Source organism: Ixodes scapularis, unplaced genomic scaffold (assembly GCF_016920785.2).
Source record: "Ixodes scapularis isolate PalLabHiFi unplaced genomic scaffold, ASM1692078v2 PGA_scaffold7__128_contigs__length_106722199, whole genome shotgun sequence".
Classification (NCBI taxonomy): Eukaryota; Metazoa; Arthropoda; class Arachnida; order Ixodida; family Ixodidae; genus Ixodes; species Ixodes scapularis.
This window is the reverse complement of record NW_024609882.1, coordinates 90,348,598-90,366,872: the sequence shown is the minus strand read 5'-3', so window position 1 is coordinate 90,366,872 and position 18,275 is coordinate 90,348,598. Positions and strand designations below refer to the sequence as shown.

General features: G+C 46.4%; 1 protein-coding gene across 1 annotated transcript; it reads right to left on the bottom strand.

The window, feature by feature from the left end:
• Positions 1 to 16,228: 16,228 nt before the first annotated feature.
• On the bottom strand, positions 16,229 to 17,038 carry LOC120840458. The gene has a single exon (XM_040211012.1). The coding sequence runs from the start codon at positions 17,036 to 17,038 to the stop codon at positions 16,229 to 16,231; it is 810 nt and encodes a 269-aa protein (XP_040066946.1).
• Positions 17,039 to 18,275: the final 1,237 nt, after the last annotated feature.

Genomic DNA, 18,275 nt, shown 5'->3' with positions numbered 1-18,275 from the left:
AACTTGCGCTGGAGAACCTAGGATTCATCGACTCAAACAACGCCGCCACCCATTTCGATCTGGATGAGAATCGTACCGGCGTGCTAGATTTTTCATGCACCTCACAAAACTAGATGTCTCTTAAGATAGTTTAACTTTCCACTGCCTAAACATCTAACAACAAATTCCTTACGGTGTATTTGCACAAACGTTTTCTACACAGAAATAAGCAGACGTTATCGCGTTTCAAAGTCACATGCGCCAGATCACGAGTGTTTGCTAATCCCCGTACTACACCACTTCGACAAGAGCTGAAGATTACACCCCCCCCCTCCCCCCTTCCGTTCCGGCGAAAAAATATTATGGCGTCAAGCGAAAGTTTGATGTTCTGTATAAAAAAATGGTGGAAGTCTGAAGTCGTCGCCTTTTTGTACCAACAGCGACAGGGTTGACACTCTGATATTGGAATTAATTTTACCTTCATTGGACATGAATAAGAGCACCTTCGGACTGTCAACTTGGACGTCGTTTGCTGAGAATACAGCGACTTCAAGCATCCACCTTGCTTCTCACAAACTTCAACAAACTAATCGATAGTATCGTTCGACGCCGACTTCCTTTGCGTGCCGCTGCCATGTTTCGGAACATGCTGCCGCCATGTCCCGAAACCACGAATGGTGCACAACTTGATTTACACATGATAGCAACGGCGCAGTGGAATTTACTTTCCTTCCCTCCAAGATAAATACACAGGCATTTTTTAAGGTTCCAGCTTCCCAACCGCGCCTGTTCTCTTTTGTCAGCCATCGTGCGGAGATTCTTTATCTTACAAACTTAGTCTACTCGTAGACAACTCGTAGAGACTGTTATGTCTAAAGCGCAGTGACTGGGCGTCACGGTGAAGCGAAAAAACCAGTCATCGTGGTTTGCATTTGGCACTCAAAAAAGGGTAAAATAAACCGATTTCCCACGACGTGCGCTAAAGATAGGCCAAACGCTCGTTGTGCCGTTTTCCTGCTTATTATTTTTTTTATTTTTTTGACCCAATTAACAGCAGTATCGCTTTTATAACAGCAGTTGCTTCGAGGCAACTTAACCCTCTAGGTCTCGCAAGCACTCCTTGGTGCTCCGAAAAATTCATTTAAAAAGAACTCTCTCGCTGTATACCTGGGTGACCCATTTAATAAACGTTTTCTGTAACTGAATCTGATAGACATGCCGGTTTGTGGGCTCTAGTAGGACAATATTTCTTTGAGTTTAGAAACTTCAGCTGAAGTGAAAAATGCAATAGATTAATAGGAACTCATTACTCAAAAAAGTGTTTGAATTATAGAATCGTTCCAGCTCAAGAAATGTAATGGAAGCGTTACAAAATGCCTATAAACAGTAATTGACTACAGGTTACCTCTAACGCTTTGAGAACAAGTCTGCCCTCAGTGCTCACTGCGATATCTACGAAAAGGCCCTAATAGGGCCTTCTCGTCGATCCTAAACAGCGTAATGGGGTTCTAGTGAGCGTGTGCTCAATCAGCATTCAATCTTACGGGACGAGCTCCAACTGGTTCCCGCTAGCATCGCATAGCTTTTGCGAAAGGCCTAAAAATTTCTAATGGTGATTGTGCTCGATAATTTCAGTTGCGAGGTCTCTCGTGCTGCAAAATAACTGTAGACGAAAAATTTTGTGCGCGACGTCAAAACTGATCATTTCAAGCAGAATCAGATTATGTAAATCAGACATCAGAAGTCGGCGTTTTCTGCTGGTTACAATGTTCAACATCACCTTGTATCTCCTCTTTACACTAAGTGAATTGCGGCTGAACTCACATAACGTTAATAAGTCTCTTGGCTTAATACTATTTTTATAGCAATTATTGTGAAGACAGCCTGCATATATCTTCATGTGGTCTACAGTTCGTTCTCATTTGAAAAAGGAATACGGTCCACGGTGATTGACCATTTGAACGTGAACGTGCAGACGGCCATAGGAATTTGACGACTCTGAAATTCGGATGATCCGGACCGCTTGGCGGTTCTCCCGTGTACATGTTGTAAAAGTACAAATAAATGTTGCAAAAAGTGTGCGTGGCTTAAAATAATAATAACTTTTTTTTTTTATTTCCGGACACGCACGTATTTGAGGGAACGCAGCAAAATAACTTAAAATAAAATTCGGCACAGGCAGATTCGACTGCTTACGTGTGGGAATACGAAAGCATTGTAGGCTGAATTCCGAGAAGATCGACCAAAAGGTGGCTGGTCGCCATTTTTAAAACAACTGTTCTGTTTATATGCCATTGTCTAGTGTCTGGTATAAACGAATCCAAACTTATTTTTGACCAGAAAAAAATATTTGGAGACAGGAAAAGTCGTACGGCATGAACAGGACAACATTAAAAGAATTCTACTACTTTTTAGACGCAACCAATGAGTACAGCTTGCTTGTAAGACAAAGTATTATTGAGTGATTTCATCTCAACTCAGGCACGGATTTAGGGTCGAATTTTTAATTTTGACGGAAAAAATATATGTTTTGGGGCAATTCCTATAATAAAAGAAGACGCAAACGGTTATTTCGTCGGATTTTTTGTTCTCAAGTTATGGACCGTTGAAGCGGCCAAGGTGGAAATTGATGTTTTTCCAGCTTATCGGAGGTGCCATATTTCACTCCATCTCTTTTCCCTACTTTTTACGCTACAACAATATTACTTTTTGGAAATACTCTAGACATAGGCTTTTTTACGATAATTAAGCGTCTAGGTCATAACATTCTTAATGATTTTTTTTTTATTTGCCAAACAGCCTCTCTGTGACGATATTTGACGAAGTTCAGTAAGCTGTGCTGTGTGACTTAATAAACATATTTCTATGATTTTTATATCACCGTAAAGCACCAATTATGCTCTTTTGTTTGAGTATAATTTCAATATTTTGCCACAAGTATATAATGCGCTACATGTGCCTGAAAAACGAATATTTGGAAAAACTATCAAGTTTGGGGTCGATTTTCTAAAATTCCAACTTGTTATTTGTTTTTTCATTTTTTATTCACAGTTAGTTAATATGGTAGTCTATAAGGAACTACCAACAGAAATTGTAATATATTGTTTGTATGGCCGCTATTAATACTCGAATCTCGTGCTATGAGCGTTTTGAACGGGACTCTGCACAGGCGCTTTGCTGAGCAGAATTTTGGCCAATGTAAAGTTTTCTATTTAACGTTAGTACTTACCACAATATCTGAGCGTAAAAGCAAGTGAAGTAACAATATTTATCCTTACAATATTTATTTACTTGGCACTGGGTTGATTTGAAAGGTGTGTGAGCTTCGCTTTATATATTGACGGAGAAGTACGTAACATCTAAACTCACGGACAAACTTAAGTCACGAGGGAAACGTCTAAGTAACCTGGCATGAATCACTGCAAATAGAAATGAAACCTAAACACATGACTAACGCATTTGAAGCCTTACACGCCACGAAATGCTCGTCCTTACACGCCACGAAATGCTCGTTATTTTACGAAAGAGCCCGTATGTGCACAAAATAGACCGTACTTCCTAAGCGTCAGATACTAAATCGCACATATGTGTATGCACTGCATATCTGTTTGACATAAGAAAATATGACAATTAAATATAAAGTTCGGAATTTTAAACTCAAGATGCGACACGTAACCAGAGAAGGGAAGTAATATTTCATGTTGTAGCCTAAACATGTGCATTTCATAAAATATATCAAAATGTGTTGACCAAATGTCTCATATACTCCTAATTAACATAAAATACACTAAAGTTAATTCAAATATAAACTTTAAAACGAATTGAACACCGCCAAATTCCGTCTGGTTTACGGATAGACGACGCAGTACCTTTTCAATACTACACGGCGCTGCTCACACAAAAACAGTGATAAACATCTGGGATAGGGATAGTTATCTTTCGACGTAGCACGTTTCGAGACAATAGGTTGATGCGATTCTGAGCCAGTTTTCGCTTTGTCCAAATTGCAGTCAGTTCAGTGTCAAAGTCTATGGCGCGTCGTCTGATCACACAGCGCGCACTCACAGGGGGACAAGGATGAAGGCACTGTTGAAACGGTCCGGCCTTTTCACGGTCCCACCATTTAGCTCTGTCTATTCTGGGGTTTGGTAAACTCTTTCTAGGACCACATCACCTCCCCCTTCCCCCATTGCTTTGTTCCACACATGAGAAGTTTGGATGCCTTTCGATGGGGTTACCTTCTCCCACCCTTTCCTTTTAAGCTCCCGATAACAGGACAGCTCCTCTCGGTCGATGAAGAGAAGCGTTATCCCCTTGATTTTCTGGCCGAGAGCTTCAACGAACGTACGCGCGTTAGTTATGGAGCTCAGCTCAGTTGTTTTCAAATGATGCAGTGACGCATGATGCTTCAGCACACCACCCACTCCATCGCTTTTGCCGTGCCCTGACGCCGAGTAGATCCACCTGCTGACAACAAACTTCTGAAATTCGTGTAATTGGTGCCGATTTTTGAAATGGCTTGGAGCGCCGTCCGAAACATAGATTAGCTCCAAACAAACGTGCAAGAGTTCCTCGAGCCTGTCTTCAATCATTGTGAGCGCAAAGAGCGCGTGTGCAGAATCATGACCGCTATCGTCATTCACGAAGCCGAAACTTAGTGTTCTTTTCGTCGTCGTCGCAACGCAGGTGAAGATTGTCACCATCTTGGTTTTCCAGTGGTATCCCTGCACTGCACGTTGGAGCACAATACTCCAGTTTTCGGCGAAATCAAAGTGGAGGACTACGACACGTGGCTTCACATTAGCTTTTTCAAGCCATATTGCTCTCTGTTGTGCGCGCCGAATATAATAGTGGGGTATGTATTTCTTCGTCCACTTGTTGAGTTCGTTAAAAAAGCAGTGATCTCCAAATGTTTTTTCACCAACTCGCCATCAGATTCCACAGTGCCAACTCCAGTTCATCTTCAGCGCTCATACCTAGCATCTCAAGGGATATGTCCTTCCGGTTCGAACAGGCTTCACACCTCAGCAAGAAGCAGTATTGGGAAGGATTTTCACAAATAAAAATTTTCTGGACGTCTTCAAAGGTCATGGTCTTCCCCGCCGCATTCGACAGAGATGTCAGACAGAGTATGAAGTTGGCGCAGCATACACACACACACCCTTCATGTACAGGGTGTTTCTTAACCTACTTGGGCCGAAGAGAATAAAATTTTGTTAGGCCCATTTTTGAGTCGGGATTGGCCGCCTTGAATTCTTTGTAGGTTTCTCTAATAGATGTCGTCATAAATCGCTTCGTGACGAAGACTTCCTGACCATCAATAAAAAGCCTTACGACATCCTTCTTGTTCGGGCTTTGTCTTGAGCAGTCTTTCGCATCTGATGTGTAGTAAGTCAACGCAAGAGCGACATCGTTTTCGTTGAGTGCATGTCCTTGGTATAGGTCAGGCGACGCCCAGACCCCCATTTTTTTTCAGCTTTCTTGATTGGTCCAAAGCGTGCTTCGTTACCTCAGGAATTGCTTTCAGGATATCTTTTTTCTTGAGGTTAGATGGAAAGAGAGTTAAGAGGCGGTAGCTGCGACGCGCTCTTGACGTAGGCTGTGTTGCACATATAAGCTCTCTATTTCGTCGACTGATGACTTTGTCGGTGACCTTGTGAGGTCGATTCGTGAAAGACAGGACAACCGACTTCGTTGGGAACCTTCGTTTTACTGACCTAATGGCTCCCCTCGCGCCAGCCCCTGCCCCTCATCTTCTTCTTTGTAAGCGGACAAGAGTCTTATGTCAGTCCCTGTTCAGTTACAATTATTTTACATATATCCTCCCCGCCCCCACAACGCGAGAAAAATACATTGAAGTTCAAGTGGCTTCCAATGGGTACAACAATTGTACTGGTCTTCGTGTCACTGAACCGGATGGTAGTTTTATGGTACATGCCCTCACATTTCCGTCTCTTCCAGATAGTACATCAATTACACGAACCAAGGCCCACAGATGTCTCGGGGCAATGTCGTCGTGCAGGAGTGCCACGTCTCCGATTTTCGGTGGTCGGCTGTTAAGAGGCGTTGCTAGGTGTGCTGATCGAAGCTCTAGGAGGTATTCTTTTTTCCAGCGTACCCAGAAATTGTTCATGAGCTTCTGTCGATATTGCCACCGTCGTGAAAGCGCATCTCTTGAGGACGCGACTGGGTGTGGCGGCTCCGTCTCTGGCAGGGTTGTCAATCGTCGTCCGATGAGTAAGTGAGCCGGAGTTTAAGGCTGTTGGTTCGCTGTTATCTGCGTGTAAGTAGGTCAAGGGTCTAGAGTTGATTGCTGCTTCGATGTCGGTCAGTACGGCAGTTAGCTCTTCAAAAGACAGACTTTGTCGTCCCAGAACTTTCCTCATGCACGTTTTCACCGATCGCACCATTCTTTCCCACCAGCCGCCCCACCAGGCGGCCCGCTCTACGATGAACTTCCAGGTTATTCGGTGGGTACTGCAGAAGTCTTGTGATCCGGTACTGCGAATAGCCTCCCATAGAGCTTTCAGATCCTTCGCTGCTCTTTTAAATGTTAATGCGTTGTCGCTATAAATTGTGGTCGGAATTCCTCTTCTAGCCACGAACCTCCTCAAAGCCAAGAGAAACGATGCAGTGGTCGTAGAGGATACTAACTCGAGATGTATTGCACGAGTAGTCGCACAAGTGAAGAGAGCAATGTACGTTTTAGCACATTGTCCCTTAGAGCTGGCGAATAACGTCCCCGCGAAGTCGACTCCTACAACCTGAAATGGGTGTCCCTCTTCCACCCTGTCTCGTGGTAGTGGAGCTACCGGAGCCGTGGCTGGCTTTGCGCTGAACCGCCGACAGGTCCGGCATTGAGCGAGGATCTTCTTCACGATTCTTCGTGCTCCTGGCAGCCAAAATCTTTCACGTAGTTCTGTCAATGTGGCCTGCAGGCCTCCGTGTACTGTTCTAAGGTGTGTTGCAGTGACCAGCAGCTTAGTGTACGGGTGGTCTCCCGATAAAAGGATAGGGTGTCTTACGTCTTTCGTCAAGGTAGCTTGATGAAGTCTTGTATGCGCATGATTCCGGTTTCATCAAGAAGCGGCTATAGATCACTTATTTTAGATCTTGTAGCAATTCTCCCAGTTTGTATTATCTCTTGTATCTCTTTATCGAAGCATTCCTTTTGAGTGTGTTTAATCCCGAAACGTTCCGCATCCGTAATCTCTTGTGTAGTCAATGGTAGTTCAGCTGACCCATTATTCTGGCGGCAATTGTGCACAAATCTTTTAACCCAAGCAGTTACCCGCAACATCTTGGTGTAGCTGCTGAAAGTTTCAATCGCCAAAAGCGCAGCTTGTTCATGTACAACAGACAGCAGCGTTTCGGTTCGCTGCTGTTTCTCTCCATCAATGTCTTCAAGGTTCTCTACGGGTGTACTAACTCCCCGCAGGGGGCACCTGTGAAAGCAGGTGTTTGGAGAGTGGCGTCTCCACGGACCCCGAGCCATGCGGGTTCGCCCGCCCACGTCTGGCTGTGCGTGGCTTTCCCGTGTCCGGGGAAAAGGGCATCCTGGTGGTTGAGTCGAACCCGGGGTAGGTTTGGACCATTCGGGGCCCCCCGGGTGAGGCAATACACCACTTCGGCCCCCGCTTCCCGTAGACGGGTGTCCTGGCTTGGCCCGACCAGGATGATTCAGTCAGTCGCCACTTCTACTATCCCCTCCCTTCTTTTACCTTTGTCTTCTCCTTCTTTTCACTCTTCTCATTTCTCTTCTTTCCTTTTTCAACTCCTTTGGCGGCAAGGGCTAACCTTGGGTGGCGACAGACCCGTTGTCCAAAACCACACTTGGTTATAGTACCTGGGCAGTGCTAATAGTCTAACGGTTCCAGCAAAGCCCTTTTTGTTATGGTCCGTTAACTATTCCCTCGTTGGGCTCCGTGGTGGGCGGCACACCACAGGTTCTGAACACTCTTTGCCCTCCTATGGCGCCCCCCTCTTCCAAACCTCGTTCAGGGCAAGCCTTTAAAAGGCGTTGTCTTGAACCCAAGACCATCGACAAAGATTCTGAAGGAGAAACATTTACGAAGTTTTTTGTTGTTCATTCACTTGATGAACAAAAACCTGTTGCAAAGCTGTCACCTTTTGTTGTTGCGAAGGTACTAGAAAACCTTATCGGATTTTCCTACAAAGCTAAAAAGCAGCACTCCGGAGACCTCCTAGTGGAGGTAACTAACAAAAAACAGAGTGAAGCGATCCTTAAACTGACTAGTTTTCTTGATGTTAAAGTGTCGGTTAGCCCTCACCGCACGCTCAACACCATCCGTGGGGTCCTCTCCGAGGACGACTTCTTACACACTAGTGAGGAAGAACTTCTCGAGGGACTCCAAGGTGTTGGCGTTGTTGCCGTTAAGCGCATCATATTCCGTAAAAATGGTGAGGAAATTCCTTCGAAACACGTAATCCTTACTTTCGAAAGAAACGCACTGCCAGAAACCATCAAGGCAGGATACCTTAACTGTCGCATCCGCCCATATGTCCCCAACCCCCAGCGGTGCTTCCGTTGCCAGCGTTATGGCCACGGATCACGCAGCTGTCGAGGGAAGGAGACGTGTGCAAAGTGCAGCAGCCACGACCTTCTAACCGACAACTGTGAAGCGGCAGCTTTCTGTTCCAACTGCAAGGGTCCTCACCCTGCGTACTCTCGTTCATGCCCCTCCTGGCGACAGGAAAAGGAAATCCTCACCTTAAGAGCAAAAGAAAACTTATCTTATCCGGAAGCAAAGCAAAGGTTCTCCTTTCTTTCGAAAGGCACATACTCCGACGCGGTGCGCAAGGGGCCCTCCGCCGCGAACAGAATCGAAGGCCACCCAGGTCTCGCCTGAAGCCCTGGCAGTGGCCTTTCGGGCCCCCACCCCCCCGCAGGGGCAGCAGCTTCCCCCGCCTTCTGGAGGGAGCACATCAGCAGCCCCCAAGTCTCAGGACAGGCAGGCAATGCCAATGCCCGTCCTGACCGCGACGCCTTCCTCCGGTGGAAAAGAGCGACACTCTCGTTCCAACTCACTGGAGAGGGCCTCCTCCAAAGAGCGGCACAACTCTCGTGCTGCTCTCCCTGTACTCAAGAAGCCGGAGCAGGCAGAGTTGAAAGATACTCTGCCCAGCACCTCCGCTGCCTCTTCGGCTGGTCGCGGCCGGGGCCTGGCTCCCCGTGATCCAAGCCGGAAGAAAACGCTGGCCAACACCAGCGATACGACTCAAGAGGCAGACTTGTCCATGGAGTTGGACGACTCGGCTGCTCCTGCTTCTGACCCGGATAGCATGGAGTGGCAGACGCAGACCCGTGCAGGGAAGAACAAAAAACCGGTTACTGCACCGAAGTAATCCAAGTGGTCTCCCTCCCGAGTTTTAATCTTTTTACTACAGAGTTTTATTGATTTACACTTTCCTATATAAACACATTTTATAAATGTCAAAAGTGAATTTTATGCAATGGAATTGTCGCGGCCTTTTAAGAAATATCGATGATATAAATCATTTCATGGATGAGCTTCGGCCGATAGCTCTTGCTCTCCAGGAAACTCATCTTCATGATCGCTCTCCTCATATTTTAAGACGTCACCGGGTCTTTAGAAAAGACCGTCTTAGTGATACTCCCTCTAGTGGCATGGCAGTGGTTGTACAGGGTGGGGTCGCCTGCTCTGAGGTCCCACTCTGTACACCACTTGAAGCCGTGGCAGTGCGCCTTCTTTTAGACCGCCTCATAACTGTAGTATCACTTTATTTACCACCTAACACTCCATTACATCTTAGTGAATTGCAGGGTCTTGTAGGTCAGCTCCCACAACCCTTTATGATTCTAGGAGATTTTAATGCCCATCATCCCCTATGGGGTAGTATTCGTCAGGACTCTCGTGGAGGTGTAGTTGAACGTTTTTTATTGGCATCTGGACTATGCCTTCTTAATGGGAGAGAGCCAACATTTTTTAGTGCAGCTCACACCACATTTACATCCATAGATCTGTCGATCTCATCCCCCTCATTGTTTCCTTGCTTTACATGGAATGTTCTCAACAACCCTTTTGGCAGTGATCACTTTCCGATTGTTTTAGAGAGTGTTGTTCAGTTGCCCTCACTTTTAAAACGTATCCCTAGGTGGAAGTTAGATAAAGCTGACTGGTCACTTTTTGGGTTACATTCCACCTTGGACCCTTCTCTGCTTTCTTCTATGTCACCTGAAGATGCTACACTGTATATTACTGAGCAGATACTAAATGCTGCTGAGGTGTCTATTCCACGAACCTCTGGTAATGTGCCGAAAAAATGCAAACCATGGTGGAACAAGGAGTGTGCCACAACCTTAGCGGATCAAAACAGGGCTTGGGGCAAACTTCGCAGATACCCCACATCAGGTAATCTCGCAGAGTCCAGGCAGCGGAAAGCTAAAGCCCGTTGGACCAGGAAGCAGTCAAAATGGAAATCCTGGATGAAGTATGTCTCTTCTATAAATAGTTTTGTGCCAGCCAAGGAGGTTTGGGATAGATACAGGAAAATAAATGGAGACTATAGGTGCTTTGCAATTCCTACTTTTGATGCGCCTTCTTCATCTTTAGTTGACATCGCCAACATCCTTGGTGAACATTTTTATAACACATCCAGCTCGGCAAACTATAGTGATTCGTTTAGTAGATTGAAATCTCGTGCAGAGCGGCAAAATATCTCCATGTCTGGAGGAGACTCTGAGCCTTATAACCAGCCTTTTACGCAGTATGAGCTTGAAATGGCACTTGACATAACGAGGGTTTCTGCTCCAGGGCCCGACGCAGTTCATTATGAAATGCTTCGTCGCCTTTCTCCTGAGTCCCTGAAAAGTCTTCTCTTGTTTTTCAATTTATTGTGGGAAAAACCTGCTTTCCCCATGCCTGGAAGCATGCTCATGTCATCCCGCTCCTAAAGCCGCAGAAAGACCCTTCACTACCATCAAGTTACCGTCCCATTGCTCTGACGAGCTGTGTTGGGAAAACATTTGAAAGGCTTATAAATAGACGGTTAGTATACATATTAGAAAGGCAAAAGGTCCTCGACAAAAATCTGTGCGGGTTTCGCCGAGGTCGATCTACTCTCGATAATTTGGTTCGCCTGGAAACCATTATACGCGAGGCTTTTGTGAACAAGCAGCACTGTGTTGCAGTGTTTTTTGACTTAGACAAGGCGTATGATACCACTTGGAGATATGGTATCTTGAAAGACTTGTATGATTGCAATATCCGTGGTAGGATGTTGCAATGCATTAACAACTTTCTAACAAACAGAACCTTTCAAGTCCGGCTTGGGAGCACCCTCTCTAAACCTTTTGTTCAAGAAAACGGAGTCCCACAGGGAGGCATTTTGAGCGTCACTTTGTTTGTACTGAAAATGAATTCTCTCACACGAATGCTACCTCGGTCTATTTCCTACTCTCTTTATGCTGACGATGTACAGATCTCCTCATCTTCTTGCAATCTTTCTAGTTGTGAGCGGCAGTTACAACTGGCTATAAACAAACTTTGTAAGTGGGCAGACGAAAATGGTTTCATGTTCTCTGTTGCAAAGACAGTCTGTGTGCCTTTTTCCCTACGTCGTGGGCTCTCCTTAGACCCAGTTTTGAAACTAAACGGTACTCTAATTCCTGTTAGGAAGGAGCGCAAGTTTCTTGGTGTCATATTTGATAAAAAAACTTACCTTCATTCCCCACCTGAAATTTCTGAAAGAAATTTGCCTTCGTTCCACAAACCTTCTGAAAGTTTTGGCTCATAAATCATGGGGGTCGGACCGAAAATGTCTGTTGCATTTGTACACCGCGCTTGTGCGATCTCGTCTTGATTATGGCGCCGTGGTGTACGGATCGGCTCGCCCATCTGCTCTCAAGATGTTGGATCCTGTACATCATCTTGGCTTGCGTTTGGCAACAGGTGCTTTTCGGACATCGCCTGTACTTAGTTTGTATGCGGAATCAAATGAGATGTCGCTGTGCAAAAGACGTCAATACCTCAGCCTAGCCTACGTGTCTAGGATCCTAGCAAACCCTGATCACCCAACGTATCATTCCGTACAAAGGTCTCAATTCTACCGTCTCTTTGAAAATAAGCCAAGCATCGTCAGACCGTTAAGTTTTCGTGTAGAGCAATTTTGTTCCTCACTTCAGCTTCGTCTGGACGAACTTAACCTAATTCAAAACACAGTCTGCGTGGCGCCCTGGAATGTGGTACGCGTTTTTTGTGACTGGACTCTCACTAAGTTTAATAAGAATAGCATATCAGCTCTTGTTATTCAGCAGGAATTCCTTGACCTGGAAGAGAAATATAAAGATTATGCTCACTTTTACACAGACGGTGCCAAGACTTCATCGTTTGTCGGGTGTGCCGTGCATTCAGGTCGTTTTGTAAAAGTTACACGTCTAGAGGAATTTGCGAGTATATTTACTGCTGAAATCTATGCTGTGTCTTTTGCATTGGATTATATTCTGAAGACTAAAACTAGACGGGCCGTAATATTTGTGGACTCTCAAAGTGCCATTACTGCAGTTTGCTCTCTAAAAGCCACTAAGAATATGCTTGTGGAACAGGTGCGAAGTAAACTTAATGGAGCTTTACGTAAAGGTCACAATATAAAATTCTGCTGGGTTCCGAGTCATGTGGGAATAAAGGGTAATGAGGAGGCAGACAGGCTTGCTGCATCTTCAGGTAACTGCTCTCGATATCAAGCAAGCTTGCCCTATCAAGATATCAGATCATTAATTAAGTCGTCATTTTTTCGTCTATGGCAGGCAGAGTGGGCCATGGAGTCTAATAACAAGCTACATGTAAGCAAACCAGTTCTTGGGTCTTGGGAGAGCTCCTCACTTAAGAACCGCTTTCACGAAGTTGTATTGTGCCGGCTTCGAATCGGGCACTCTTTCCTTACACACAGATATCTCCTTTATGGGGAGGATCCACCAGTTTGTGAGCACTGTGGAGACAATCTTACTATACTTCATATTTTGTGGATCTGCCCGGAATTCGACACCGAACGTCGCGCTCATTTTCCTGAGTTTTTTAGATTTTGTATTCCATTTCATCCCGCTCTTTTGCTGGGAAAGCACCCTCTTGTTCCTCTTGATCGAGTTTTATCATATATTACTAGTACTGGCCTTATACACCAGATCTAGTCCCAGTTGTTTTCAGGATCATCTTTTTGTAATGAGGTAACTATAGGAGTTTCATTAGTTAATTTAGTCTGGCGCAGTATGGCCTTCGTTGCTGTTGCGCCAAAAAACCCGCAAACAACAAACAACAAACAACGGGTGTACTAACTGGCCAGTTTCGCTGTTCGAGGGCAAGCCATTCCGGCCCTGACCACCATACCTGTTGAGTCTCCAGCTGTACTACAGTCTTTCCTCTAGTGAGAGCGTCGGCTGGGTTCTCGTAACCTGGGCAGTGGTGCCAACTGGACGGATCACTGAGTGCTTGTATTTCTGCCACCCTATTGCACACAAAGGGTTGCCACTCGGTTGCCAATCCCTTAATCCAGCCAAGTGTTATAGTAGAATCTGTCCAGTACCATATTGTAACGGTGTGGCCCAACAATGAGCTACGAAGATATGGAGCAATGCGTGCTCCCAATAGCGCTCCCATCAGTTCTAATCGTGGAAGGGTTAGTGTCTTCAGTGGAGCAACTCTAGCCTTGGAAAATATCAGATTCACGCTGACTTCTCCTTTCCTGTTCACTGCACGGAGATATGCGCAGGTACCATACGCCAGAGGGCTAGCGTCGGTGAAGATGTAAATCTCCAGCTCGCTTTCACCTTCGACACCCAGCAGATATCTCGGCGTCGTGATTTGTGGTAATTCCGTTAAATCGGCGCACCAGGATTTCCACTCTTGCAAAAGAGCCTCTGTCAGAACCTCATCCCATCCAAGTCCGCATTGCCATATACGTTGAAATAAAAGTTTCACTCTTATGACATACGGCGACAGGAAACCGAGGGGATCGAAGATCCTAGCCGAGGCCTTGAGTACGGAGCGCTTTGTGTTCAGATTTGTAGAAAGTATCTCCAAGAGATGATCAGCAGAGAACTTGAAATGATCCGCGTTTTTATCCCACACCAATCCCAATATCTTGGTGACCTCGGGGGACTTAAATAGCTTATTTTCGGATGAATGATCGACGTTTTCCGCTCTTTGATCAAAGAGTTTCTGGAGTTGAGAAGAATTGGTGTTCCACTTTTGCAGTTCCATGCCTGCTTCCCTGAGTAAAGTCAGTGCTCCGTCAGCGAGTCGCTGTGCCTCCTTAATGTTCGCTGCTCCTGTTAGCAGGTCGCCCACGTAAAAGGATCGGGGTAAAATAGTTGCGATGTCGTTGTTGGGTCCACCCACGTTTTGCAAGTGGTGCTGTATCGTAGCCCCGAGTAGGAAGGGACTGGAAGTTGTTCCAAAAGGAACCCTCGTCATGCGCCACTCCTTCGTATTTGGCAGTGGCTCGTTGGGCTTGGGTGTATTTTCAAACCAAAGAAACCGGAGGGAGTCCCTGTCACGCTCCGAGATGACTATTTGTAAAAACGCCTTTTGTATATCTGCTGTGATGGCCACCTTCTGCATTCGAAATCTGAGTAGGACGGGCAAAAGCTCTGTGTTGATCGTTGGACCCTTTTCAAGGTGATCATTGAGAGATCCGGTGTTTGCTGCATGGGAAGATGCGTCGAAAACTACTCTAAGTCTAGTTGACTCCGAGTTAACTCGAATTACTGCTCGGTGAGGCATGTAATAAACGTGCCTGTAGATTGATGCATTTAATTCTATCTCTTCGGCGTGTCCATCTTTAAAGTAACTACGTATTGCTTTGTCATACTGGGCGATAGAGCCATCTTGTGAGAGACGGCGTACAAGACTTCGGAGTCTGGTTTTGGCAATCATGTAATTATCGCCAAGGGTCGTTTTTGTCTCCTTCCACGGCAACGCGACCTCGTACCGACCGTTCTTTTGTCGGATGTTTTCCTTGAATTACTCAAACACCTTTTTTTCCTGTTGTTTCATATCCATAGGTTCATCCACGATTCCAATAGTCTCCAGTTCCCAGAAATGTTTTAACGCTGCATCATCTTCTTCGTCAGCCCCTCCCATGTTCAACACGCAAACCATCAAATTTGTGGTATTATCTGATAAGACACTCACTGTGCTCGTTGGACCCTGAAAGGTCCATCCCAAAGTCGTTGCGATGGCTACTAGCCCGGTGTTGCAAGATGAGCGGCGTGTCTCGCCGGTCAACAATCTCCACATCTGGTCCGCTCCAATTAAAAGGCTTATGCCCGCTTCCACTTGAGTCGATGGAAACATCAACTTGTCGGCGATGTCTCCTGGGATAGTCTTGAGAAATGTGTGCTCTACTGGAGTTTCTACGATGTTTTGGCAGATGAAAGGCACGACGACTGCTTCTAAGACATGATCCGCTGTCTTATATTTGCCCCTAATATGGATTCTAACTACGGTGAACTTCTGCCTACACCTGTTTGAGTCACTGCAAGCAAAGGTGTTGAGTTGCATGATACGTTCACCGACAACCTTCAAATTAAGCTTCCTAGCCAAGTCTTCTTTGATGAAAGTCTTTTGGCTCCCTCCGTCGATAATGCCGCGGATGTAAGCTTGGTTCAGGCCGGTTCCAACCCAGCTTCGGAACGTTTGCAATAGGACGCTCGGAGTCTGTACTGTCGGGGACGGGGTACTACCGGCGGTAAGAACGTTGGCAGTCTCCTGAACGGTTGATAAAGCCTCCCACGCCGCGTTACACATTGAGGTGACATGTCTTCCCCTGCATCCGGTACATCTCTGTTGACTACGGCAATCCCTTGATCGGTGACCTCGCTTCGTGCAACGAAAGCATCTCATGTCTTGCGCTAGCATTTTCTTTTTCTCATCTAGTGTGATATCCGATGGACAATCACCGGTACGGTGAGTTCGGTAGTTGCAAAAGAAGCAGGTGTTGTCTGTTCCGCTAGTGTGCAACACCAACGTTGATGGTGGATTGGCGCCTTGCCTCTGATTTTGAGCCACTGTTGGCACGGTTGTCGGCATTCGCTCGAGTGGCGATGACTGTTCTCTGCTCTCTATCTCCACGCGCATAAAACGCAAGAGTTTATCCAACTCCTCACCTGGATCTGTTGGCGAAGGCGAGACGTCGTTTAACGGTTGTCCATCGTCAGTCGTTCCGGCTCTTTCTCTCCCGTTGACTGGAACTCCAAGCCCTATCCCGTATCTTAAAGTCGATGGTACTCCACCACTATATCGGTTGGGAGGTTGGACAGGAGTACGTCCACCATCATAGTAGAATACGTTGCACTCGAAACGCCTAGTGCACGCAAGCCACGAATGTTGGTCTGGACGTGGTCGTAAATATTTCTTAGTCCTCGTACATCTCGATCTGACTTCACCGTTGGTAGGCTTCGCAGTCTTTCGAGGTACTCACGCTGAATGCGTTGCTTGCTCCCGAAGCGTTCGGATAGTATTTCTATGGCGTCCTTGTAGCACTCTGCCGTTGCTTGTAGCCCGGAGATAGCATTGGCAGCTGGCCCACTTAGCAGGGAGCGTAGATATTGGAATTTGTCTCCCTCCGTGAGTCTGGTGTTACGGTGAACGGCAGTTTGGAATTGCTCCCAGAAGGGCTGCCAGAGGGTAAGCTCACCTTGATACTGCAGTAGTTGTAGTTTAGGGAGTTTCACGCCCGTGGCCAGGGGTATGACTCTGTCACCGACGTCTCCCACCTGGTAAATGGCTGGTGCTGCCGGTTGACGCTCGATTTTGTTGCGTACCTCACTGAGGGCTCTTGCTACTTGATCTTCGTAGTCTGCCACAGCAACATAGTCCGCTTCGAGGTCGGCATCGGTGATCAGCGGCTCAATCTCTTCGTTGACCTTGCGGAGTTCCTCGTTGCTGGCGATCAGCCTGTCTCGTAGGTTCTTCAGGGAGTTGATGTCAAGGGTTGTTGACTGGAGCGCAGTCATGATATCGGTAATTATCTTCGTGTTCTGGCTCCGTCGAACCCTCCGCTTCGTCTTCAGCCGATCCATCCTGATGTTGATTCCTCACTTCCAAAGGTCCTGAGTTTCGGCACCATTAATTGTTGCACATATAAGCTCTCTATTTTGTCGACTGATGACTTTGTCGGTGACCTTGTGAGGTCGATTCGTGAAAGACAGGACAACCGACTTCATTGGGAACCTTCGTTTTACTGACCTAATGGCTCCCATCGCGCCAGCCCCTGCCCCTCATCTTCTTCTTTGTAAGCGGACAAGAGTCTTATGTCAGTCCCTGTTCAGTTACAATTATTTTACAGGCTGCTCGTAAATTGCTGACCCAGTCGGAGCACGAGGAGCATGGACCTTCTTTGTCTGTGCCCGTAGGTTCTCCGTACACGTCACTTAGTTTACGACCAATTTTCTTTTTGAAGTCCGCGGTTATCTCGGATTTTTTTCGCTTAACATAGCCGGTACGACTTCGTGGGGTCACGCTAGAAGGGAGTTTAAGTGGTGTCACACTTACTTCGGCAGCATCAATTGCTTCAGACACTCCTTGGACCAGGGCTTCCTCGTCAACGAATGATCTGTCCGCTGGTTTCAGGGATGATGACGATGAGCTTGATGACAACATTTCCTGTCCTTGCTTATGTTCTTCAATCTGACCCAAGAACATTGTGTAGCAGTTATTGCACAGAACATCTCCAGGGCTTACGCGATGGGTGTCCTCAGCCGATAGAACTTGCTTAAGAAAACTTAGGTTTAGCTCCGAGACTTGACGAAAATGGCGTCCGTAAAACACTATTCTCTTGTGTCTCCTTGAATACTCGGCGCACACTTTCCGATCTGAACTGAATAATGTATTAGCCATGGCAGTAACGAACACTTCTGGCTTTCTAAAAGCAGGAGCAGTTTTAAGTTCATCCAGCTCAGACAGCACGGAGGTAGGATGAGTACCAGCTTTCCGCCAATGGCTTAGGAATTCAAGTAAAAAGCCAGAAAGAGACCGAGAAGGCTATCATCAGTTAGACGACGTGCGAACATTCGGCTTTGGGTCCCCAATCTTCCCGTCGATCCATACATAAACATTCGCTCTCCGCCTCGCGCGTAATCTGAGTGCCACGCAGCAGCGGCGTCTCTTTTAGCGCCCGCGGATTAGTGGCACGGTTGTGTTAGAAGGACGAGGAGGGGAGCTTGGAAAGACAGAGGGGGGCTTGCGACGTAAACTCTAACCTCGAAACGTCTGTTCTCCCGACAATCAGGGTTTCCGTGTCGGTCGCATCCAAAGGCA

Coding starts and splice junctions, on each gene's coding strand:
- LOC120840458 (XM_040211012.1), bottom strand. CDS start 17,038: ATGGATCGGCTGAAGACGAAGCGGAGGGTTCGACGGAGCCAGAACACG.